We start from the raw sequence: 24066 nt of genomic DNA, 5'->3' as shown, positions 1-24066 counted from the left end.
TCCATCTGTCCGTTTGAACATCTGGATCTCAGAGACTATAAGAGCTAGAAACACAAAATTGCGCAAAGATGCCTTATGTGTGTACGCTGTGCAAGTTTGTTTTATTTTTTTGGTTTTCATTCCCACTTCCCCCCTATGGGGGATTTTCAGAGGCGCCGTTCTTATAATCACCTATATCTTGGAGACTATTAGACCTAAGAGCACTAAATTGTATTCCAAGATGCCTTTTGTAAATACTCAGAACATGGATATGTTGGAATTTCCCTCCCTTTCCCCTCTCCCTTTCCCTTCCATAAATATAATTTCTGCCCAAGTGCTGCCCGCAGCTATTGTTGATGTTGGTGCTTTGGTTGACTGCAAACATGTTCACACAGACATGAATAGACACACATAGACATGCATATCCTCACATAGATGCAATTTGCTTGTAAATATGTAAATGTTGTAAGATCGAATACCGAGACAGCGAAAATCGAACAAAATTTTTTTTTTTTTTTCTTATTCTAAACATATGTACAGAGTATTTCGAAGTCGGGATACTCGACTTCAGCTTCTCTACTTGTTTTACAATCTACTTCCACCACTTAAATTATGTTCTACATTGCGAAGCAGTGCAGGTTATTATTACAGTAAAAACTACAGCAATTCTGACTTATTCTGGTTATATTTTTAGAGCTTTGTATGCAAGAAACCAAACAGTCAGCTGTCTCTGTTTTCGCAGTTTCCCTTTTGCAATTGACTTTAAACAATGCCGTTATATCAAGTCCAAGCGGCTCGCTCATATCACGACGCTGCGCTTTCAAGGTGGCGATTAAAAACGCTTAAAACGGATTGGGATTTATTCTGGATGTTGATGTCAGCTGAATTTTTCTTCTCTGCGCTGCATGAACATGTTGTTCATGAAATTAAGTTCTTCAGATGTCAGAGCTACAATTTGGATTTGTCAATTTCACAAAAACAGCTGCTTTTAATTGTAATATACTTGTACAATTTATATGTATTTGTATGACACATACATACATACTTGTAATCGGAAAATAGTGCTAACAAAATTTCTCCTCACCTATTGAAAGAAAATATAATAATAAAAAAAATAGAACATAAAATTTCCTTAATTCTTAAATTATTTTTAACTATAAAATTAAAAATTTTAAAATTCTAAACACTCAAATATTATATCTGTTATATTTTTGCAGCTCAAGACAAGTTTCCTTAGTGGCTAAGCACATGAGAGATTTATTTTGATTCTAGTGGGACATGTTTTTTAAAACCAAAATACTGTTTCGATCTAGAGATCAGGGACAATATAAGCCCACACCACCCCATACACACACTGAGAGAAAAACATTTTTTTCTCATTTTTGCAGATAATGTATGTAAAGAGAGTATTAGTGTTTACTTAGTGGTTTCAAAGTAAAACTTGTCACGCTAAGTGAGATCGTGGCTACGCCCATGACTAGATATTCTCTCTCTCAAATTTTTGAAATGGGAAGCGTCATAATATATATTCACTGTAGTTTACAGCTAGCAGAAAGGCTATGCAAATGTTGCAAAATTATGACAATCAATTGAGAGAATACAAGTAAATGAGAGTTCGGACGCTATCTGCTGTTTTCGAACACTGCCGTCCACGCCTCTTCTCTGCCGAATACAGATCAGCAGTTGTAAGTGAGACGCGTCGGACTGAACATCGTAGAGTGTGCCTGCGGAGGGCGAATTGCTTTTATCAACATGCTAGACATAATAGCTCTGGCACTGATAGGGCTCTCCATTGGCTTCTGGTATGTGCGCACCTCGCTCAACTATTGGGCGAGCAGGGGCATTGCTCATGTGGAGCCCCAGTTTCCAGTTGGCAATATGGAAGGCTTGCGCCAAAGCAAACACTTTTTAGAAATTTTGACTCCCCTGTATGAATGTTTTAAGGGCACAGGGGCACCATTTGCCGGCCTTTATATGATGCTGCGTCCCGTGGTGCTTGTGCTCGATGTAGAGCTGGCAAAAAATATTCTCATCAAGGATTTTGCGAACTTTGAGGATCGCGGCATGTATCACAATGAGCGCGACGATCCGTTGACCGGCCATCTCTTTCGTATTGACGGGCCCAAGTGGAGACCCTTGCGCCACAAAATGTCGCCCACCTTCACATCCGGAAAAATGAAATACATGTTCGATACGGTATGCGCCGTGGGTGAGGAATTGACAAGGGCTTGTGCAGAGCAGGCACTTAATGCTAATAATGGCATACTGGAGATTAGCGATCTCGTAGCTCGCTACACATCCGACGTCATAGGCAGCTGCGCCTTTGGTCTTGAATGCAATGGACTTCGAAATCCTCAGGCTGAGTTTGCTGCGATGGGTCGTCGCGCCTTTACCGATCGTCGTCACAACAAACTCGTCGACGGCTTTATTGAAACGTTTCCGAACTTGGCGCGACGGCTGCGCATGCGTCAAATACATCAGGATATTACGGATTTCTACATGCGCATCGTCAAGGATACGGTCAAGGAACGCGAGGCTCGTGGCATTGTGCGCCAAGACTTTATGAATCTTCTAATCGAAATGAAGCAACGCGGCGAACTGACGATAGAGGAGCTGGCAGCTCAGGCTTTTATATTCTTTGTGGCCGGCTTTGATACATCGGCCAATACTTTGAGCTTTGCGCTATACGAGCTGGCGAAGCAACCACGTTTGCAGGATAAACTGCGCCAGGAGATTGCTCAAGCATTGGAAAGACACAATGGACAGTTCACATACGACTCCATGCAAGATCTGCAGTACATGGAGCTGGTCATAGCGGGTAGGTACCTAGTACAACCTATCTTTATCATTTCTGTATTTAGCAATATCGTCTTTACTTTTTTTCCTTAAAGAAACACTGCGTAAATATCCAATCCTGCCCCATCTATCGCGCATCTCACGTCAATATTATGCCGCTAACAACGATCGTCACTATTATATAGAGCCTGGACAAATGGTGATTATACCTGTATATGCTATACATCACGATCCCATGTTCTACCCGGATCCGGATAAATTTATTCCCGAACGTTTTCTGGCCGATCAACTGGCACAGCGTCCCACCGCTTCTTGGCTGCCTTTTGGCGATGGACCTCGAAACTGCCTGGGGATGCGATTTGGAAAAATGCAAACCTGTTCAGCTTTGTTCCATCTGTTGAGGCGTTTTCGGTTCAGCACCTGCCCCCGCACCGAGACCACGATTCAATTTGTCAAATCAAACATTCTATTGTGTCCGGCTAACGGTATATATCTAAAAATCGAAGCATTGTAAAAATAAATTGCACGTACATCTGTAACATTCATTCCGTTTCAATCGTCTTATAGATCGATCAACATCAATTTACCATATGTTCCCAATTCATAAAAAATTAATGAAACAGTAGCAATGTTTTTATCTAATCGATATGAGTATTCTTCTATAGTCTATTTGTTGTGTAATTGTTGACTCTCGAAATGAAATCATTCTGAAATCTTAATTTTCCAATACTTTCAATTGTTAGTGCTTGTATTATTTGAAAATTTTGTATATATATGTATTTAATATAGTGGTCTGACCGGACAAAATATCAAGTTTAAATCTTGCTTTTCGTTGCATAGTATTACAAGTATAAGAGACAACTATGGTTACTAATGTATGGAGAATGTGCTGAGCGAATCATGACAAAGCACTTCTCATAAAGCTATTCTAAGTAATCGCAATTAATGGTTTTCCAAGTCAAATACTTATTAGGATCCCCTTATCGGGATCCTTTCTTTACCATTCAATTAACATTAGGAATTGTTTATTCCTCGCAACTTATTAAACGTTTACTGCCTTGCTGGTAATAACAGATTACGCCTAAAGCTTTTGGCTTGTTGTCATATAAATAGGCCAACCTCTAGCATAAGTTTTTAGTCAAGAAAAGCTCGCGCAATGTATCTGTTTATTTCCCTAGTCGCGGTAGTTATCGGTCTTCTGATATATGTGGTAAACCACCACTTCAACTATTGGCAGCGTCGGGGTATTCCGCACGAAGCACCTAGTTTCCCACATGGAAACTTTGGGGACTGGCCGAAGAAGAGACAGTTTTCAGTGATATTCAAGGATTATTATCTGAAGTTCAAGAACGATTCGAGTTACTTTGCTGGATTCTTTGTATTTTTCAAAAAATCGGCCGTGATAACGGATCTAGAACTAATTAAAAAGGTTCTTATCAAAGATTTCAATACGTTCGAAAATCGCGGAATCTTCTCCAATGAAGTAGATGATCCCCTTTCTGCCACGCTGTTCAGCTTAGAAGGTCAGAAATGGAGGCACTTGAGGCACAAATTATCGCCTACATTTACTTCGGGAAAAATGAAATTTATGTTTCCCACCGTTGCGAAGGTCGGTGAAGAATTGGCCAACATATTAAGGGAGAAAATGGGAACCTCTTCCAGCCAAGAGCTGGAAGTCACGGATCTAGTCAGCCGTTTCACGGCCGACGTAATTGGCAGTTGTGCCTTCGGCTTGGAGTGCAACAGCCTTCAGGATCCCTCGGCTGAGTTCGTGCAAATTGGAAAACGCGCACTTACGGAACGTAGGTTCTGGGGCCTCTTCGACTTTTTCATTTTTGGACTGCCCCAGCTGGCGCGTCGACTACGTCTTAAAGTAACAATGCCGGACGTAGAGGACTTCTATTTCCGCATCATTCGGGATACCATCAATCACCGCGTGAAGAATGACGTGAAACGGAACGATTTCATGGGCATTATGATTGAAATGTATAAGAAATATCAGGACGGCAATGAAGAGGATGGCTTGAGCTTCAACGAGTTGGCGGCGCAGGCTTTCATTTTCTTTTTGGCTGGCTTTGAGACAAGCTCCACAACAATGGGTTATGCCCTCTATGAGCTGGCACAGCATCAGGATATTCAGGATAAACTTAGAGATGAGGTCAACCTAATTATGGCTAAACATAATGAGGATCTCAACTATGAAGCCATGAAGCAAATGCAGTATTTGGAGCGAGTTGTTATGGGTACGTACAAGTAAATGCTTATCATCAGATAAATACAAACTTTTCACTACGATCTGTATTCCATAGAGACACTTCGCAAATATCCCGTTTTGGGCCACCTAACCAGAAAGGCCAAGGCTGATTACGATGTCGGTGATTCCAAGCACATTATAGAAAAGGGCACAGGAATCTGTATTTCTGTTCTTGGCTTACACCATGATCCAGATATCTATCCTGAACCAGAAAAATTTGACCCGGAAAGATTTACAGAGCAAAGTATCGCCTCTCGTCCAGCCTGCACATGGTTGCCATTCGGAGATGGCCCCAGAAGCTGCATAGGCTCCCGATTTGGAATGATGCAAACATGCATCGGACTGGCGTACCTTGTCAAAGACTACAGGTTTACGTTGGCACCTGGAACTAAAGTTCCTCCTACATTTGTGAAAAAGAGCTTTTTGCTATCGCCGGAAAACGGAATAGTTTTAAATGTAGAAACAGTATCTTAAATCGATCAAAGCATGTCCTGTTTACGATATGGCTGATACGTACATTAACCCAACATGATGAGTAGACTCCTCTTATTTTTTTTCCTCCCTCCCGCCACTACTTCAATACTGCCCATAATTCGAAAATGCTACATAACCCAAACTTTGTCTACGTAATAAATATACAAGCATAATTATCTTCTTGTTTCTATATGTTTCAAATTTCGTCCAAATCGATCAGTTCTAAAAGGAGGTATTAGGGATACAATTTCGCTCCAGTACTTCGCCCACAAATTGCAGGAGGGGTTCGCTCTTCTTCTTCTGCTTTTCGTTTCTGTTCATATAAGATTGTCTGGGTACAGGGTTTCCTCGACTGTAGCATTCTCTCTTGTTAATATTTTGCAAACAATTGGACTATGGATATTCCAAAATACGAGCATTGCAATTAGCTATGTAGGTATATTATGACGATGGCGCTGTTTTCGGAAATTGTCAATTGTTCACGTATTTCAGAGTAAATGCGTTACGTATGTTTATAACATTTACTGGACTTTAAAACCTTTCATATACGTTGTATTATATTTCTTATTGGACTACCATTCTTCACATCGAGTGTTCAAAACTGTGTTACTAACAAGTTTTCACATTGCGGGATCAATTTCCTAAAAACATAACTCAGTTACGTGAATATTTCATGAAATTGCAAGAAAATGTGAGCTAAATTAGTGTTAGGAGCTGATTAAATATCGATAAGATATAACGAAAGCGTTAAAGCTGCAAGAACAGAAATATTAAAACTTTTTATCGTATAAACACATTTGTAGTCGTTCTTTAAGAGAACGTTCAACAGTATACTCTCTTCCCAATAGTCTGAAAACAGATTACCCGATATATGTAAGATCATGTAACATGTACTTGTAATTAAACAGATGAGCAAGCCACAGCAATGCCGAAACAATTACATAAAAGCTTTGTGTATTGAATCAGACAAAACTGGTAGCGTTTCTGAGCGAGCTTTTGCTTAAATGCTGTCTCCCGTGAAGCCCTCTTTTCAGTAGGAACCGGAACGCGAAATGGTGTGGTTAGTCATTCTTGTCACATTCGTCGTGACGCTGATCTCATACGCGGTACGCCAGCGCCATTGCTATTGGCTGCGTCGCGGCATTCCACACGAGAAGCCGAGTTTTCCAAGAGGGAATTTCTCCGACTGGCCGAAACGCGAACAATTTTCCACGATATTTAAAAAATACTATTTGAAGTTCAAGGACAGCGGTAGTCCATTTGCTGGCTTTTATTTCTTCTTTACGAAAACTATAGTGGTCACCGACATCGATCTTATCAAAAAAGTGCTGATAAAAGACTTTAACAACTTTGAAAATCGCGGTATATTCTACAACGAAATCGACGATCCGCTTTCGGCCACCCTGTTCAGCATAGAGGGACACAAATGGCGCCATCTGAGACACAAACTGACGCCCACCTTCACCTCCGGGAAAATGAAGAACATGTTTCCCATTGTCTTGGGCGTGGGGGAAGAAATGGTGAAAATTTTTGCTGAGAAAGTTGATGGCGATAGCCGGGTACTAGAGGTAACCGATGTCGTTGGCCGTTACACAGCCGACGTTATTGGCACCTGTGCCTTCGGTCTGGATTGCAACAGTCTCCATAATCCAAAGGCTGATTTCGTCACTATGGGAAAACGTGCAATTCTGGATCGTCGGTATTACGGTCTTTTGGACTTCTTTATGTTTGGTTTTCCGAAATTGGCGCGCCGATGTCATCTTAAGCTCAATGTGCAAGAGGTTGAGGACTTTTATCTCGGAATTGTAAAGGACACCATTGATTATCGCTTAAAGAATCAAGTGAAGAGACACGATTTCATGGACATGTTAATCGAAATGTATCAGAAACATCAGAATGGAAATGAGGAGGAGGGCCTTAGCTTTGAAGAATTGGCTGCACAAGCTTTCATTTTCTTCGTCGCTGGCTTCGAGACCTCATCCACAACCATGGGATTTGCTTTGTACGAACTCGCCCAGCACCAGGAAATACAGAACAAAGTTAGAGAGGAAGTCGCACAAGTATTGGCTAAGAATAATAGCGACTTTTCCTATGAGGCCATGAAGCAGATGCAGTATTTGGAGCAAGTTGTCATGGGTGCGTATTACATTTACATTCACTTGGCCCATTACTTATTTCTACTCCCTACAGAGACGCTGCGTAAATATCCAGTATTGGGTCACCTCTCGCGTGTTTCAAACGCCGACTATTTACTGGACGATCCCAAGCATTACATTCAGAAGGGAACCGTGGTGGTTATATCAGCTTTAGGCGTTCATTACGATCCAGACATTTACCCTGACCCAGAGAAATTTCAGCCCGAGCGATTTACAGAGGAAAACATAGCTTCCCGGCCCCCCTGTACTTGGTTACCTTTCGGGGACGGCCCTCGAAACTGCATAGGCTCGCGTTTTGGACTGATGCAGACCTGCATTGGACTCGCCAGTTTGCTCAAAAACTACAAATTCAGCACGACCCCAGAGACCCAAATCCCACTAAAGTTGGTCAATAAAAATATATTACTATCAGCTGAGAATGGCATACACCTTAAAGTTGAAAAGATAACAACATAAACATCAAGTAACTGATTAATGGACATGTGTTGTTATGAAATACGTAAACTTATACTTATGACTAATAATTACTTTGCTTAGTAAACATATTGCAGATGAAATGACATATTTCTTGGTTATGGTCGATGCTTGTTTGTTATACAAGTATATACAAGTATAACATATAAATTTGTTGTTTAATCAACTAATCACTAATTTGTATGTTTTGTAAATGGAATTTAATATACATACAAACTAAAAAATCCCTTTTTCTAATACTTATAATACTTAAGGTTTGACGCCATATAATATAAAATATAGCCAATAATTATAATGATTTCAAGCGAAACGTTTCGATGGTCAAAGGCACAATGCCTGTAAATATATATAATGTTGACTGATCAGCATACCTTAATTACATTTTTATATTCAATCTATCTCGTACTTTCGATTTAAGACAAGAAACACTTTCTTGTTGGGACGATCAAACCAAGACGAGTCGGTCTGTCTGTCCGTATGAGCGCCTGGATCTCAGAGACTAACGAGCTAGAGACATCAACTCTTGCACAAAGGTGCCAAATTTGTTTTATTTTTATAATTTACCTGCCCACTCCCACGATAATGGGGACGGTCCGTAACGCCGTTCGTATAATCACATATATCTCGGAGACTATAAGAACTAGAGACACTATATTTTAGTGCTTATACGTATGCGTAGTGTATGGGTATGTGTGTAAGCAAAGCTCGTCTTTTAATACTGTTTTTATATAATTTCTCAGAAATGTGCTAAAGTTCTGCTTATAAATTGTGGAAATACTGACCTACAACAAGGAATAGAGAAGAAAGAAATAGTCAGTTCATGTCTGAGATTTTGACTTTGTGGTACCAGTGGACGAAGCATATCATATAGAAATTTAACAATTGATAAATGGACTATTTAGTGATAAGCGTGTCCACGCTTAGAGATTTCACGACACACTATCTGTTGATAAAGCTGGTAGTCGCTAGTAATTGTGACCGCGAAAGCTTTTTCCAGATATAAGTATAATACCATAATTCGATGAGGGTTGTGCTCAGTAGCGTTCAAAGCTTCTTAGGCTGTGTGTACGAGTTCTATCAAAAATGGGCGTTGGGGGTTTGCTTCTCACAGCGCTGGTGGCCCTACTTGGGTATCTGTTCCTAAGACTACGACGCAATGCGCAATATTGGCAAAACTTGGGTATAGCTTGTGAAGAGCCACACCTACTAATGGGCAGCTTGGCTGGCGTGCGTTCCAAGCGCTCATTCATGGAAATTTGGACGCACTACTACAATAAGTTCAGGGGCACCGGACCATTTGCCGGCTTCTATTGGTTTCAACGTCCGGCTGCCTTCATCTTGGAGCCTTTTCTAGCCAAGCATATACTCGTCAAAGACTTCAATAAGTTCACGGATCGTGGATTTTTCCACAATGAGGAAGATGATCCATTGACGGGGCAGCTCTTCTTGTTGGATGGCCACAAGTGGAAGTCCATGCGCAACAAGTTGTCTTCTACCTTCACCTCGGGAAAAATGAAATACATGTTCCCAACGGTTGTGAAGGTTGGTTACGAGTTTGTAGAAGTGTTCGGTGATATGGTAAGAAAGCAATCAGAAATTGAGGTGAAGGAGCTGTTGGCACGTTACACCACCGATGTAATAGGAACTTGTGCCTTTGGAATTGAGTGCAGCAGTCTGAAGGATCCCGAGGCCGAGTTTCGACTGATGGGTCGTCGTGTGTTTACGGACGTGCGACACGGTGTCCTAGGCCTTACATTTATTAATAGTTTCCCGAAGCTGGCACGTCGCCTGCACATGAAAAGTACACCGCAACATATTGAAGATTTCTTCCTGCGAATAGTCCGCGAAACTGTGACCTTTAGAGAGCAAAATAACATAAAACGAAACGACTTTATGGATCAGCTAATTGAATTGAAAAACAATCGTATGCTCAAGTCTGAGACGGGGGAAAGCATGAACCTGACACTGGAGGAGGTAGCCGCACAAGCTTTTGTGTTTTTCGCGGCGGGCTTTGAAACCTCATCGACCGCAATGGGATTTGCTTTATACGAACTGGCCCAGAATGCCAACATTCAGCAAAGGGCACGCGACGAAATAAACGAAGTACTGGAAAAACATAATGACGAGTTGAACTACGAGTGTATGAAAGAGCTCACATACTTGGATCAGATCATATCAGGTAGGTTTTTAACAAACTATGTATATGTAATCGTGATTAATGAACGCTTCTCTTCAGAGACCCTCCGCTTATACACTGTTCTGCCAGTGCTAAATCGGGAGTGTCTGGAGGACTATGTGGTGCCTGGCTATCCAAAGTATGTCATCAAGGCCGGCATGCCAGTTTTAATTCCTGCTGGGGCGATGCATCGTGACGAGAAGCTGTATCCCGATCCAGACACGTTCAATCCGGATAACTTTGATCCGGACCGAGTCAAAGAGCGAGACTCAGTGGAGTGGTTGCCATTTGGAGACGGCCCACGTAATTGCATTGGAATGCGTTTTGGCCAAATGCAGGCACGCATTGGACTTGCCCTACTCCTCAAAAATTTCAGATTTTCAGTTTGCGAACGTACACCCATTCCTATGACATATAACTTAGAGAGCTTTCTGATCGCTAGCGAAAAAGGAATCTATTTGCGAGTAGAGCAGATCTAATACGAAGCATTCAGGCATAAAAAAAAATTGAATGTAAAGCCACATAAAGTAGAAAATTTATTGTGGACAAATGTATATATTGCGGACAAATATGTAATGATGTCATTTTTATCTCTACTTGAGGTAAATAATAACAAATTGCATCTTAAATGCGGAAAGTGTTAAAATTTCATTTTACCATTTTAGCTTAGCAGCGCTATTACTAAGATATTCAAATTTAAAAGGGAAAAATAAAGTCGCGCTGAAAATCAGCTACAAGAAAAGATCTATGTCCATTTTAGTTTCGCAGTTTAAATTATCAATCCAAAAAGCCAGCTCTTATTCTGCCCAAACAATTCTCTTTGAAGTGCAAATTTTAAAGGTTTCTCTCTCAAAATCGAAAACATTTGAGCGAAAGCTTTTATCGCAAAAAGCTTGCCGCTTTCTCGCTTGTTGGATGTACTTGTTACCCACGCGATAAGTGCGTTTTAATTGTTTATATTCTGTATGTATAACATGTGTTTTCATATCATTTATTACGTCACCCTCTAAAAATCAGGTCTGGGCCAAGTATAATTACAAGTGTAGCTTATAGAAAAGCGCTCCAATGATCTTGATCTATTGAGCCATGACAAGTCAAGCTCGAATTGGACCCCATGATCTAGCTCGGTTTAAAAGTTTACAAGGCTTTTCTAATTCGGTCCGAAGCCAAAGGGCATGTAGGCGCCATCTGGTCTTAGCTGGGCCATCTCCAGGGTAAAGCGTTATGGCCGATGGCTCTGGATAGTACGCAGGATCATGGTGGATGTGATAGACAAGTATGAGAATTTGAGCACCACCAGACAAATAATATCGACGGTGCCCAGCTAGCTTATAAAGAACACACTTTCGTGTTCGAACAGAATTTGTTGTCATTCGATCAGTTAGGTTATTTAAGGAATCTTAAGAATCGGTTAAGAATCGCATTAACCAATATTTTAAAAGACGGTTCAAAAGAAAACTCCTTACCGATTAAACGTTACGTAACATGAACTGACGTGTCATCTAATTTGTTTCTCTGTGAGCAAATAAACCATTAAATTGCCGTAATAACTATTAAATATTTTTAATGCTTAGTATCTGCAAATATTTATGTTATTATTATTAGGTTCGAAGCAGGTGTAGCTCATTGTGAACTGAGCAATATCCATGTGAGAAAAGTAGCACTGAGCCATGTTTGTAGGTAACAGCTGAACGTTTCTTAGTATTAGGCAGCCCAGTAGGTATATGCATGCACACATATGAGTGTGATGTAAGTATTTGGAACCATGGCTTCAGCTTGTTCTAAATTTCTGTTTTACCCATTGGGTTTTTTGCTCCCTGCTTATGCCTCACACTTTACACACACATTTTTTCACCTCCCGCAAAACTAATATACTCTCTTACATTTCATATACAGAGTATAAATAATTAAAGCGCGCTTATTGCGTGGGAAACACGTATTGCGTATGTATATGAGCGCCAGGATCTCAGAAGGTATAACAGCTAGAATTACCAAACCTGGTATCCCGGCTCCCCTAAGCCCTAGCCAGGTCAAGTTTGTTTTGCTATTCTCATGTTTTGTTATTCCTTTGTTTTTGAGGCAGAACATTTAAAAATTTATGCCAAAATAGTAAGCTGTTTTATTGAATTGATAATTTTAAATGGGAACCTAAATTGGACACACTATATTTTAGAGATAATTTTATTTCATTTTTTAGACAATATAATCCACACGAGTATTTGCAACATCGAGTATTCTGCGATTCATAAATCATCAATCGTACTAATTATGTATAAATAGACTTCTAGCAGAAAATGGTGGAACCTAGAACACGCATACTTTTCTAATTAGGTAGCCACCCAAGCGGAAAAAAACCAACATTTGGGTAATGTAAGGTCAAAAAATATATGCCTGAATGCTTCATCATACTTCGTATTAGATCTGCTCTACCCGCAAATAGATGCCCTTTTCGCTAGCGACCAGAAAGCTCTCTAAGTTATATGTCATAGGAATGGGTGTACGTTCGCAAACTGAAAATCTGAAATTTTTGAGGAGTAGGGCAAGTCCAATGCGTGCCTGCATTTGGCCAAAACGCATTCCAATGCAATTACGTGGGCCGTCTCCAAATGGCAACCACTCCACTGAGTCTCGCTCTTTGACTCGGTCCGGATCAAAATTATCCGGATTGAACGTGTCTGGATCGGGATACAGCTTCTCGTCACGATGCATGGCCCCAGCAGGAATTAAAACTGGCATGCCGGCCTTGATGACATACTTTGGATAGCCAGGCACCACGTAGTCCTCCAGACACTCCCGATTTAGCACTGGCAGAACAGTGTATAAGCGGAGGGTCTCTGAAGAGAAGCGTTCATTAATTACGATTACATATACATAGTTTGTTAAAAACCTACCTGATATGATCTGATCCAAGTATGTGAGCTCTTTCATACACTCGTAGTTCAACTCGTCATTATGTTTTTCCAGTACTTCGTTTATTTCGTCCCGTGCCCTTTGCTGAATGTTGGCATTCTGGGCCAATTCGTATAAAGCAAATCCCATTGCGGTCGATGAGGTTTCAAAGCCCGCCGCGAAAAACACAAAAGCTTGTGCGGCTACCTCCTCCAGTGTCAGGTTCATGCTTTCCCCCGTCTCAGACTTGAGCATACGATTGTTTTTCAATTCAATTAGCTGATCCATAAAATCGTTGCGTTTTATGTTATTTTGCTCTCTAAAGGTCACAGTTTCGCGGACTATTCGCAGGAAGAAATCTTCAATATGTTGCGGTGTATTTTTCATGTGCAGGCGACGTGCCAGCTTTGGGAAACTACTTAAAAATGTAAGGCCTAGGACACCGTGTCGCACGTCCGTAAACACACGACGACCCATCAGTCGAAACTCGGCCTCGGGATCCTTCAGACTGCTGCACTCAATTCCAAAGGCACAAGTTCCTATTACATCGGTGGTGTAACGTGCCAACAGCTCCTTCACCTCAATTTCTGATTGCTTTCTCACCATATCACCGAACACTTCTACAAACTCGTAACCAACCTTCACAACCGTTGGGAACATGTATTTCATTTTTCCCGAGGTGAAGGTAGAAGACAACTTGTTGCGCATGGACTTCCACTTGTGGCCATCCAACAAGAAGAGCTGTCCCGTCAACGGATCATCTTCCTCATTGTGGAAAAATCCACGATCCGTGAACTTATTGAAGTCTTTGACGAGTATATGCTTGGCTAGAAAAGGCTCCAAGATGAAGGCAGCCGGACGTTGAAACCAATAGAAGCCAGCAAATGGTCCGGTGCCCCTGAACTTATTGTAGTAGTGCGTCCAAATTTCCATGAATGAGCGCTTGGAACGCACGCCAGTCAAGCTGCCCATTAGTAGGTGTGGCTCTTCACAAGCTATACCCAAGTTTTGCCAATATTGCGCATTGCGTCGTAGTCTTAGGAACAGATACCCAAGTAGGGCCACCAGCGCTGTGAGAAGCAAACCCCCAACACCCATTTCTGATGGAACTCGTACACACAGCCTAAGAAGCTTTGAACGCTACTGAGCACAACCCTCATCGAATCATGGTATTATATATCTGGAAAAAGCTTTCGCGGTCACAATGACTAGCGACTACCAGCTTTATCAACAGATAGTGTGTCGTGAAATCTCTAAGCGTGGACACGCTTATCACTAAATAGTCCATTTATCAATTGTTAAATTTCTATATGATATGCTTCGTCCACTGGTACCACAAAGTCAAAATCTCAGACATGAATTGACTATTTCTTTCTTCTCTATTCCTTGTTGTAGGTCAGTATCATGAGCGGAAGCTCTCTTAGGCCATTTCGGAGATTATTAACAAACGGTTCTCCAATTATATATGTATGTAATATCTGCAAATATAATGAAAGACTAGCTTTGTTTTGCATAGCTTGCTTTGTCGCATATAAAAAGTGCACAGAAAATTGATGTCACAAGAATATATAGTTGTACACATGAATGTAGTAAGTCAGTAATTTTTATTAATGCAACTTGTAATTCATATTCATACATACTTGTATTATGTTTAATTTAACCAATAGGGTTAAAAAATCGGAATATTTATTAGGCCATGCCACAGACCATTACACGGACTATTTACAGCTCTACCACGTTGGAACAGAGGAAGAAATCAAAGAAAGAATGAAGAAATAAGCAGTTGGACTGCAATGACTTTTTTGTATACACAAGGCCACATTTGACCATAACGACGTACCCACTTATAGTTGATTACATAGCATAGATACTCACCAGAAATGACCTGAATAATGTTCTTCCACTCTTATATACATTCTTATGTAAGCTTTTGTTCGTATCGCTCCGCCAACTTATCCTGTACATCCTGTTGGCGCGATAGCTCATACAATGCAAAGGCCATGGTTGATGAGCTGGTCTCGAAACCAGCCAGGAAGAAAATTAAAGCCTGTGCAATTATCTCATCCATACTGAGGCCATCGTCCTTTTTCTTTCGCTCAATTAGCAGATCCATGGAGTCATTCCGCTTCAAGCTTTCACCCTCTCGCAGCGCCACAGTCTCCGTGACAATCCGGGTACAGAACGTAAATGTAAATGTGTAGACAAAGTGAGGAAGCTGTCCATAAAGCCAATCAGAAAGTTGCCGTGCTTCCTGTCCACGAATGCTGATCGACCCATTCGCCAGAACTCGGCTTCTGGGTCCCGCAAACTATTGCACTGAATTCCGAAGGCACAGTTTCCAATCACATCGATGGTGAATCGTGCGACGACATCACGTATTTCCAGGCCCTGCATGTTTCCATCCACCGGATGCGGTGGATCGTGTGGTATGCGGCGGCGCTTAAAGAACGTTAGTTTCCGATACAGATGAAAGGCCGCGATGGCCAGCAACCTTAATGACAATTTGAAAAAGTAAGTACGTTAATGCCATCTTGGGGCCAAGACTCCGATGTTGATGTTCGGAACTCCTACTACACACTGCTAGACATTACGAGGGCTGAGCTACTTTTAACGATTTTTAAATGCTAGTCAGAATGAAAATATCAGTCGCGCATGAGACAGCAGTTTGCTGTCTGTATGAACAAAGCCAGAAAACAAGATTAGAGTAACAACAGACGGCTACGGTTAAATGCTAACTTGTTTACCTTTGAGCTCTTACACTCACAAAAAATTCCATGGGATAAATGAATATTTTCATAATCAACTAATATTTCTAATAATCTGAATTTAGTTCGAACAACATGTTCACTTAAATATGAACAAAGTGCACATTTTCATCATTAACGTGTGAAATATTAAATTTAATTTTTAACCATAAAATTAAATTAAATTAGATTTTTGGGACGTGTTTTGATTTAAATATGCAGTACATGTGTTTTAATATTTTTAGTATTTAATTCGAATGTTGAAAAACCTATATGTCGGTCAAGTATGTTTCAAGTTAGTGTATGCGATTCATTATTCCTTCAAATCAATAATGATAACACTTAGTATAAAAAGGTTGATAAAAAGATTAATTAAAATATATATAGTATATATATATATATAGAAGAGTGGGTGAATTATCTTCTAATTAAAAAAGAAAAGAAACCACATCATCACATTAAATTGCGTTACACTTTGAATTAACTACATTCTATAATCGAAATTGAAGTGTGCACATCTGTTAAAGTATTGACCAAAACACACTAATTGATAGTAAAAATATATAAACCTACGTAAAATGATTAAAATGTAAAGTGTAATTTCTTTTTAGTGTAATAACTTGTAGCCAAGGGTTCCCTAATAAGATAATCATTTATCTTGCGTTTATTTGTTCTCCGTATTTATTATCAGTAATTGTCTAGGACAAGCCCTTCGCATTACCTCTTATAACTTTATTGACTATCTTGAGGAGCTACCATCAAACAAATCGATAAGACAGATCTTTTCTCCAACGAAACAATTCTTTTTAAGCTCCAATAACGTTTTTGACTTTCATTTAAAGTATATATAGTATGTATATTTCTTACAAGTATAACAGATTGTGACGCGTTTAAACAATCATGAGACTCCTCGAAATTTGGCACAATGGATTATTTGTACATATATCAGCGGGAACTCAAGTTTAAATCGGTAATGATTTGCTAATTGTTCTAGTACAAATGAAGAAGAAAAAATCAAAGCTATCAACTGGCAATCCTGTTGAATGAAATATGTTTGTCGCGAATATAAAACTCCATTCGCTGTTGTTTGGTGTGAAAATAGTTACAGAAGAATTTTCGAATTGCAATTTAAGAATCCTACAAGAATCCTACTCATCTGAGACAGATGAGTAATCAGAATGGCCAATGAATCCACTATGAATTCACAACAACTTTGGTTTTATTGACAGACTTTCTTGTAATAATACTTAATTAGACTTATAAACATCGGTAATGGCTTAATAGTACTTATTTATTTTCAAATTGCGTCCACTTTTAAAAATAGACCACCCTTTGTGCCCAACACGAAGCTCTTTGGATCGAATTGCATCTGCGTTTCTGGGCACACAGAAAACTTAAAATTCTTAATGAGTAATGCCAGTCCGATTCGTGCTTGCATCTTCCCAAATCTCAGTCCAATGCAATTCCGAGGACCATCGCCAAATGGCAGCCAGGCAACCGATTCCCGTTTGGCCACCTCTTCGGGTGCAAAACGTTCAGGCAGAAATTCGTCAGGCTTAGGATAGATATGGGGATTACGATGTATGGCGGCAGCCGGTATGATGACAGACTGTCCCTCCTCAATGACAAACTTCGGATGTCCGGGCACCACATAACGCTTTAGTGCCTTACGGTCCAAATTTGGCACAATAGTGTAGAGACGAAGTGTTTCTGGAATTATCAAAATTACAGATGCGATTATTAAGGGCTATAAATTTAAAGTTCAATTAATATTAAATTGTTCGTAAGCAATTGTTATTTAATAAGAGTAACGTATGTATTACAAAGTCGAGCAGGCTCAACTCTTAAATACCTGGTACCAGCCCAAAAAAAATTAATTAATTAAATTAAATATAGCAACAAATACAGCTGCGAGCAGAGCTTGGGCAGAGAATATATTTATGGCTATAACTTTCTTCATACGATACCGATCATGATGAAACTTGGCATACGGACACACAATCACTAACTGGATGTGACTACCAAATTAGAATTAGAAATTCCAAGAATTGGGTGAGTTAGAGTAGGGAGTAGGGGTTTATCGGAAAAACAAACTTGCCCTTTCTCGAGCTTAAGAGAATCTACGTACCAAGTTTGTTTATTCTAGCTCTTATACTTTCTGAGATCCTTGCGTAAATCGTAAAAAATAAAGATTATTATTTTTCAGATTAGATTTGTTTACGAGAGCATTCGGCAGCTATTAAAAATTATTGCGCTATTGGGCTTGTAAATCAGTCTGCATGATAGGTCTGCATGGCGTCTTCAGTATCTCCTCCAACTACAACTAAAAAATTCATAAGGACATACATACACAGGTCTACCATTATCGCCCAATTAAAATATAATTGCTTTCTATTGGAATTGATGAATTAAATACCGTTGATTGAATCGACCATAGCAGTTTTTTGGATTTGTTGGTAACCAAACCATCCTTTGATAACTCTTTTCAAATTATAAATACTATATTTGTCAAAAACTATAGGTCGTTTAGCTTAGCCATATAATGAAAGCAACGAAAGCCGCATCACTATTAATATATAGTATAAAAAGTAGTGTCCATATACGATATACTAAACTCCGATTTTAAAAATATAAAATATTTAAATTAAATATTAAATATTGTAACAATTTAATATGGTGCAAGAATCATTACCCCATGAAGGATATAAAAAGAAAAGAAAATATGAATTCAAAAACTAATTACGATGTAAGTTCAGTCACGCCTTTTGAAGCACCTACACATCTTTATGGTGTCCTTTTAATGACGTACCCACTTTTAATTGATTACATAACACAGATACTCACCAGAAATGACCTGATTCATGTACTTCAAGTCCTGTATACACTCGTATGTAAGCTTTTGTTCGTGTAGCTCCAGCACATCATTCAACTCAGCCCGCAACTTATCCTGTACATCCTGATGACGCGATAGCTCATACAGTGCAAAGGCCATGGTTGATGAGCTGGTCTCGAAACCAGCCAGGAAGAAAATGAAAGCCTGTGCAATTATCTCATCCATACTGAGGCCATCGTCCTTTTTCTTTTGCTCAATTAGCAGATCCATGAAGTCATTCCGCTTCAAGCTTTCGCCCTCCCGCAGAGCCACAGTCTCCTTGACAATCCGGGTGTAGAAGTCGCGAACATACTGGGGTGTACGGGTTAGATGTAAATGTCTAGACAAATTGGGGAAGCTGTCCATAAAGCCAATCAGAAAGTTGCCGTGTTTCCTGTCCAGAAATGCTGCTCGACCCATACGCAGGAACTCGGCTTCTGGGTCCCGCAAACTATTGCACTGAATTCCGAAGGCACAGTTTCCAATCACATCGACGGTGAATCGTGCGACGAGATCACGTATTTCCAGAGTGGAGCGCTGTGCCACCTGTTCGTGCATCACTCTGATGAATTCCTCCGCTACAGAGACCACGGTGGGGAACATGAATTTCATCTTTCCAGAAGTAAATGTGCCCGATAACTTGTGCCGCAATACACGCCATTGTGGGCCATCCAAGTTGAAGAGATGCGCTGACAGGGGATCATCCTTTTCATTGTAATAAAGACCTTTGTTCGAGAAATTTGAGAAATCCTTGATGAGTATGTTCTTGGCCAGTTCCAAGTCAATGACAAATGCGGCAGGCTTTTGCATAAAGTAGAATCCCACAAAGGGGGCTTTGCTGTCCAAATATTTATTATAGTAGGCCATAAATATTTCGTGGTTCGTTCGAGTTGTGCGTCGGCCCTGCATGTTTCCATCCACCGGATGCGGTGGATCGTGTGGTATGCCGCGGCGCTTGAAGAACGTTAGTTTCCGATACAGATGAAAGGCCGCGATGGCCAGCAACGAAATGACAATTTGAAAAAGTAAGTACGTTAATGCCATCTTGGGGCCAAGACTCCGATGTTAATGCTTGCAACTTCTACTACACACTACTCGATATTTCGAGTGCGCAGCTGCTTTTAAAGACTGAAATCATATTTGATTATGAGCATGATAATAATAATAATAAAATCACATTCGTCGCTCACTCGGCATGACACAGCAGTTTGAGGAACAAAGTCAGCAAACAAGATTAGAGCAGAAATAGACGCGTACGGTTTAGTATAACTGGTTTATCTTTGAACTGTTTCCAGCTACATAAATAGCCCGGCAAACCAAAGGTTACTAATTAAGATAATCATTTTACTTTCATTTATTCCTTCTCCAAATGTGTTGCCATCTCAAAGAGCTACCATAAACAACGATCAAATGAATTGTGTGGCAGCGTTGTTGACTTAACTAGAATACTACTCTTACACTAATTTTGCTGGAGCTTTCATTGAAAAACCTACAATTGTATATACAATGAAGTCACAAGCAGAAACAAGTTATTCCTACTTTTATTTACAAACATAGTACATACTCGTATACCGCTAGATACATACTTGTAGTTTTATATTTTTTGTTTTTTTTTTCCCTCCAGCTTGCGAGCTTTTTAATGTGTCATTTGCGCGCTAATTGAGCGTGAAAACCCGCAGGTATGTAAGAATTTAAAATAGTTGTACCCAAAACAGTGCTGTGCAAAATATCGGTACATACTATATACAAATGTACATACATACGGATCTTACCTACCGCACCGTACCAAATAGAGAGAGCCAGTGAGAGAACTTAAAAAAGCAAACGCTGTTTTATCACACAACAAAAAAATTTAAATTAAAAATGATAACAGTATAGTAAGTATAAGGTCTAGGCTATGGAGACAGACCAAGCACCCTATAACACATCACTAAAAATTGCAAGTCGAGACAGAATATCAATGCTGGCCAAAACAGAACAAATAAATTTGTGTTTCAATTCGTGGTTAATTGTGGCTGCAAAGCAATTGTAAAGTTAAGGAAGGATCCTTCATGCCATGTTTGGTAAGGCTAGCTTTTAAACATAACTTTTGAATATTCAACAGTTTAAGAGTATTAGTAAAAAATATAATTTTATAAAAATAACTATGTCTCTATATAAAGATAATTTTTCATTCAAAACTGTGCTCTTTAAAATTTAGATGTCAAGCAAATATGCTTTGAAAAATAACACCAGGTATACAAACAATTTAAGAATATTATTTCTAAGCTAAATTTGAATGAAAAGCTGTGCACCTACATACCTTTATGCCTACAGCTGATGCCGATACCTTTTTATCCCGGCCTATCGGTAGATATAGCACATATTAAATATATAGATATTTGTTTGCTCATTAAAATATAGTTTATAAGCGAGCAGTTTCAAAATATACAAATGCAGAGCAAATTTTTCATTCCACTTCTCAAGATTTGAAGTTATATATTTAAGTTAGATGGATCTCTCCTGTAGTACTCCACTTTGTCTGCTACCTGAATATTTGCAAACCAGAAATGCTTGAGCCCCACTTCACAGACCTTTTTTTGGAAAGCCTCGCTTCAACGCCCACCCGGTGTTCATGTCTAGTTCATGAGCACAGACAACTCGAAAGTAGCGCCGTAAAAGCTCAGCGCATATCGTAAATACTTCTCAGTTGTGCGCTCAGTTGAGTCGTGAGGGTTGGTCGCGAAAGAACGTAACGGGTTGTCGCTGAGAACGAACCCATTGTCTGGCATTAGATCATAGCTATCGAGCAATGAGCAACGGGAACGGGAAATGAGTAACGGGCGACAAACAACAATAAAACGTACTTGATTTATTTACAAATAATTGCGGGTATAATTTAAACAAATTATTTGTGCGACTACACGCCTCAACTCGTTGCTGATTCGCCGTTATGGGTTCGATGTGGATAATATTTTCGATAATCGGGCTGATCGTGTTATGTCTGTTGGTGTTGCTGATTATGGCAGCGCGTTATCAGCGTGACTATTGGCGCTACCTCGAAATACCGCATGAACCACCAAAAAAATTGTGGCACATTACCAAACAGCTAGTCACACAGTCGCTGAGTACGGAGCAAATGAAGGCCGCACACTACTCGGCGCTCTATACGAAGTTCAAGGGTCAGGGCCCCTTTTGCGGGTTCTATGCGCTGCTCCAGCCGCGTGCACTAGTGCTGGAAAGCGAACTGATTCGTCAGATATTGATCAAAGACTTTGCCAATTTCAACGATCGAGGCATGTATGTGAATCAGAAAACGGACCCACTGTCCAGCGATTTGTACGGTAGGCGCGGAGGTCTGTGGCAGGAAATGCGTCGCAAGCTGGATCCCATCTTCGAAAGCGAGCGCATGGAGTGGCTGTATCTGAGCATCTATGAGGAGGCCAAGCAATTGCTTTTGGCCGTTAGCACGACACTCATGCAGCAGTCGCACTCAACTCTACACATCCAGAAAATGACGCGCCGCTATGTGCTCTCCTCGCTGGCCAGCAGCGTCTTTGGCCTGGATATGGGACAGCGGATCAAGTACTCCCTGGAGGAGTTTGAGCAAATGACCGAGCTCGTCTTGAGCACGCGTAAGCATGGATACTTTATGAATTTGCTGATGGTGCGCTTTCCCAACTTCTGCCGATGGCTGCGCATGCGCACAACTCCTAAAGAGGCGGAGATCTACTTTGTGCAGCTGCTCCATGATATGGAGGCGCAGCGTGAAGCGTCAGGTGTGCGCAAAAAGGATTTCCTGCAGCTTTTATTGGACATCAAGGAGCTCGAACTAACCACACACGAGTCCGAGTCCGAGTCAGACAAGGAACTAAAAGCGCATTTGCAGCACGAGCTGGTGGCGCATGCGTTCGGATTTCTGAGAGCCGGCTTCGAACAAACATCCAACACCTTGTGCTACGTCCTTTACGAGCTGGCCATCAATGCGGATGTGCAGCGAAAGGTGCGTGAGGAGCTGAATCTGTCATTAGAACGGCATCACAATAACCTCAGCTATGAGTTCATACAGTCCCTGAATTACATGGGCCAAGTCATATCCGAAACGCTGCGAATGCATCCCATAACACCATACATTGTGCGCCGCACCCTAAACGACTATGTCGTGCCCGACCATCCAAAGTTTATTCTGGTGAAGGAACTGTTTGTTATAATACCCACGCATGCCATACACAACGATCCAGAGCTCTACTTAAGTCCCCACCAATTCAATCCCGATCGCTGGGGTGGACCCAGAGATTCGCTTCGTGAGCAGAGCACTTGGTTCGGATTCGGCGTGGGCGCCCGCAGCTGCATCGGAGTGCAGCTGGCTCAGCTCCAACTACGCCTGGCTCTGGCCCTCCTACTCCTAGAGTACGAATTTACGCTGAACTCAAAGAGACCGCTTATCAGTTGTCAGGATGGCATTGCCTTAAAGTTGACGCCCCTCGGCGTCGTCGAGCCCGGCACTGAAGAGCGCGCCGTGTGATTTTAAAAGTGATAATGCGGAAAAACCTTAAATAGTGATATAACGTTTAATAACAGAAGCAGCCCTAAATAATTGATAGTGAATTTATGCATCTAAACTGCTAGCCAAACTACTAGACATTTAAAGAATGGCCACAGACAAGAGAAGCCCAACTATAAATGTACGTAGCTTAGAAAATAGAAATAAATCCATATTAAGTTATTTGGCATTCTGTTGAAATATAACCTAAGCATTGAATTGTGCAGGCTTTATCTTAAATATGTTCTTCAAATGCCAAGTTTGAAAATTCTTTAATTTGAAGGAAGTGCAAACATGACGTAATCGATATTAAGATAATGCTCGAAAATGGTGAATCCAATTCAGGAGAGCGTGTACATGACCTATCAATTCCGTTTAAATGTAAGTCAATCTTACCTAAAACAGACCAATATACTTAGAAGGAATCAGCAAGATTCTTGGACATATTCTTTTAATAAAACTCGATCACAATCTTGGACATGACCTTTCCCTTTCGCTTGATTATTTGAAGAAATATTTTTCATTCTATTACTATGAGCACATTTTTGACATAAATACTGAAAACTATGGCATGAATAGAATTCAGAAACTTTGATGACCTGCCTTTTAATTTCGGGCTATATTTTAACAGAATGCTTTGATCTTTTTCATAAAAGAATTTTGCGTAGCTGGAGCACAGTTGGAAGAGTTAACTCTAATACTTCATAACGATATTAATGCATATACATAT

General features: G+C 40.4%; 5 protein-coding genes across 5 annotated transcripts; 3 read left to right on the top strand and 2 right to left on the bottom strand.

Annotated features, from left to right (window-relative positions):
• The first annotated feature begins 1683 nt into the window (after positions 1 to 1683).
• LOC115634507 (probable cytochrome P450 6a23) lies at positions 1684 to 5503 on the top strand. The gene is made up of 4 exons (XM_030532273.1): positions 1684 to 2797; positions 2871 to 3285; positions 3919 to 5018; positions 5085 to 5503. Exons 1-4 carry the CDS (start codon positions 1732 to 1734, stop codon positions 5501 to 5503), a joined length of 3000 nt encoding a protein of 999 aa, XP_030388133.1. The 5' UTR covers positions 1684 to 1731.
• Positions 5504 to 6550: 1047 nt separating this feature from the next.
• On the top strand, positions 6551 to 10788 carry LOC115634502. The gene is made up of 4 exons (XM_030532266.1): positions 6551 to 7639; positions 7694 to 8106; positions 9175 to 10312; positions 10370 to 10788. Exons 1-4 carry the CDS (start codon positions 6556 to 6558, stop codon positions 10786 to 10788), a joined length of 3054 nt encoding a protein of 1017 aa, XP_030388126.1. The 5' UTR covers positions 6551 to 6555.
• Positions 10789 to 12404: 1616 nt separating this feature from the next.
• Positions 12405 to 14332, bottom strand: LOC115620029 (probable cytochrome P450 6a21). Its single transcript, XM_030513134.1, has 2 exons — positions 13201 to 14332; positions 12405 to 13143 (listed from the first exon to the last, which is right to left on the bottom strand). Exons 1-2 carry the CDS (start codon positions 14294 to 14296, stop codon positions 12725 to 12727), a joined length of 1515 nt encoding a protein of 504 aa, XP_030368994.1. The 5' UTR covers positions 14297 to 14332; the 3' UTR covers positions 12405 to 12724.
• A 2800-nt stretch (positions 14333 to 17132) lies between these two features.
• LOC115620049 (probable cytochrome P450 6a18) lies at positions 17133 to 19895 on the bottom strand. Its single transcript, XM_030513170.1, has 2 exons — positions 18787 to 19895; positions 17133 to 17652 (listed from the first exon to the last, which is right to left on the bottom strand). Exons 1-2 carry the CDS (start codon positions 19856 to 19858, stop codon positions 17240 to 17242), a joined length of 1485 nt encoding a protein of 494 aa, XP_030369030.1. The 5' UTR covers positions 19859 to 19895; the 3' UTR covers positions 17133 to 17239.
• A 1761-nt stretch (positions 19896 to 21656) lies between these two features.
• LOC115632293 (probable cytochrome P450 317a1) lies at positions 21657 to 23318 on the top strand. The gene has a single exon (XM_030529388.1). It carries the CDS (start codon positions 21747 to 21749, stop codon positions 23316 to 23318), a length of 1572 nt encoding a protein of 523 aa, XP_030385248.1. The 5' UTR covers positions 21657 to 21746.
• Positions 23319 to 24066: the final 748 nt, after the last annotated feature.

The sequence above is a fragment of the Scaptodrosophila lebanonensis genome, unplaced genomic scaffold, assembly GCF_003285725.1.
Source record: "Scaptodrosophila lebanonensis strain 11010-0011.00,11010-0021.00 unplaced genomic scaffold, SlebRS2 tig00000001-arrow-pilon, whole genome shotgun sequence".
NCBI classification, from domain to species: Eukaryota; Metazoa; Arthropoda; class Insecta; order Diptera; family Drosophilidae; genus Scaptodrosophila; species Scaptodrosophila lebanonensis.
This window is presented reverse-complemented; position numbering and strand designations above follow the sequence as displayed.

Bases quoted from the DNA above. Each gene is read 5' to 3' on its own strand.
- LOC115634502 (XM_030532266.1), top strand. From the start codon at position 6,556: ATGGTGTGGTTAGTCATTCTTGTCACATTCGTCGTGACGCTGATCTCA. The intron at 7,640-7,693 runs GTGCGTATTACA...TACTCCCTACAG, and splicing joins TTTGGAGCAAGTTGTCATGG to AGACGCTGCGTAAATATCCA. The intron at 8,107-9,174 runs ACAACATAAACA...TGTGCTCAGTAG, and splicing joins ACCTTAAAGTTGAAAAGATA to CGTTCAAAGCTTCTTAGGCT.
- LOC115620029 (XM_030513134.1), bottom strand. From the start codon at position 14,296: ATGGGTGTTGGGGGTTTGCTTCTCACAGCGCTGGTGGCCCTACTTGGG. The intron at 13,144-13,200 runs GTAGGTTTTTAA...GCTTCTCTTCAG, and splicing joins CTTGGATCAGATCATATCAG to AGACCCTCCGCTTATACACT.
- LOC115620049 (XM_030513170.1), bottom strand. From the start codon at position 19,858: ATGGCATTAACGTACTTACTTTTTCAAATTGTCATTTCGTTGCTGGCC. The intron at 17,653-18,786 runs GTGAGTATCTGT...TGATAATTCCAG, and splicing joins CATGAATCAGGTCATTTCTG to AAACACTTCGTCTCTACACT.
- LOC115632293 (XM_030529388.1), top strand. From the start codon at position 21,747: ATGGGTTCGATGTGGATAATATTTTCGATAATCGGGCTGATCGTGTTA.
- LOC115634507 (XM_030532273.1), top strand. From the start codon at position 1,732: ATGCTAGACATAATAGCTCTGGCACTGATAGGGCTCTCCATTGGCTTC. The intron at 2,798-2,870 runs GTAGGTACCTAG...TTTTCCTTAAAG, and splicing joins CATGGAGCTGGTCATAGCGG to AAACACTGCGTAAATATCCA. The intron at 3,286-3,918 runs GTAAAAATAAAT...TTTTTAGTCAAG, and splicing joins TATCTAAAAATCGAAGCATT to AAAAGCTCGCGCAATGTATC.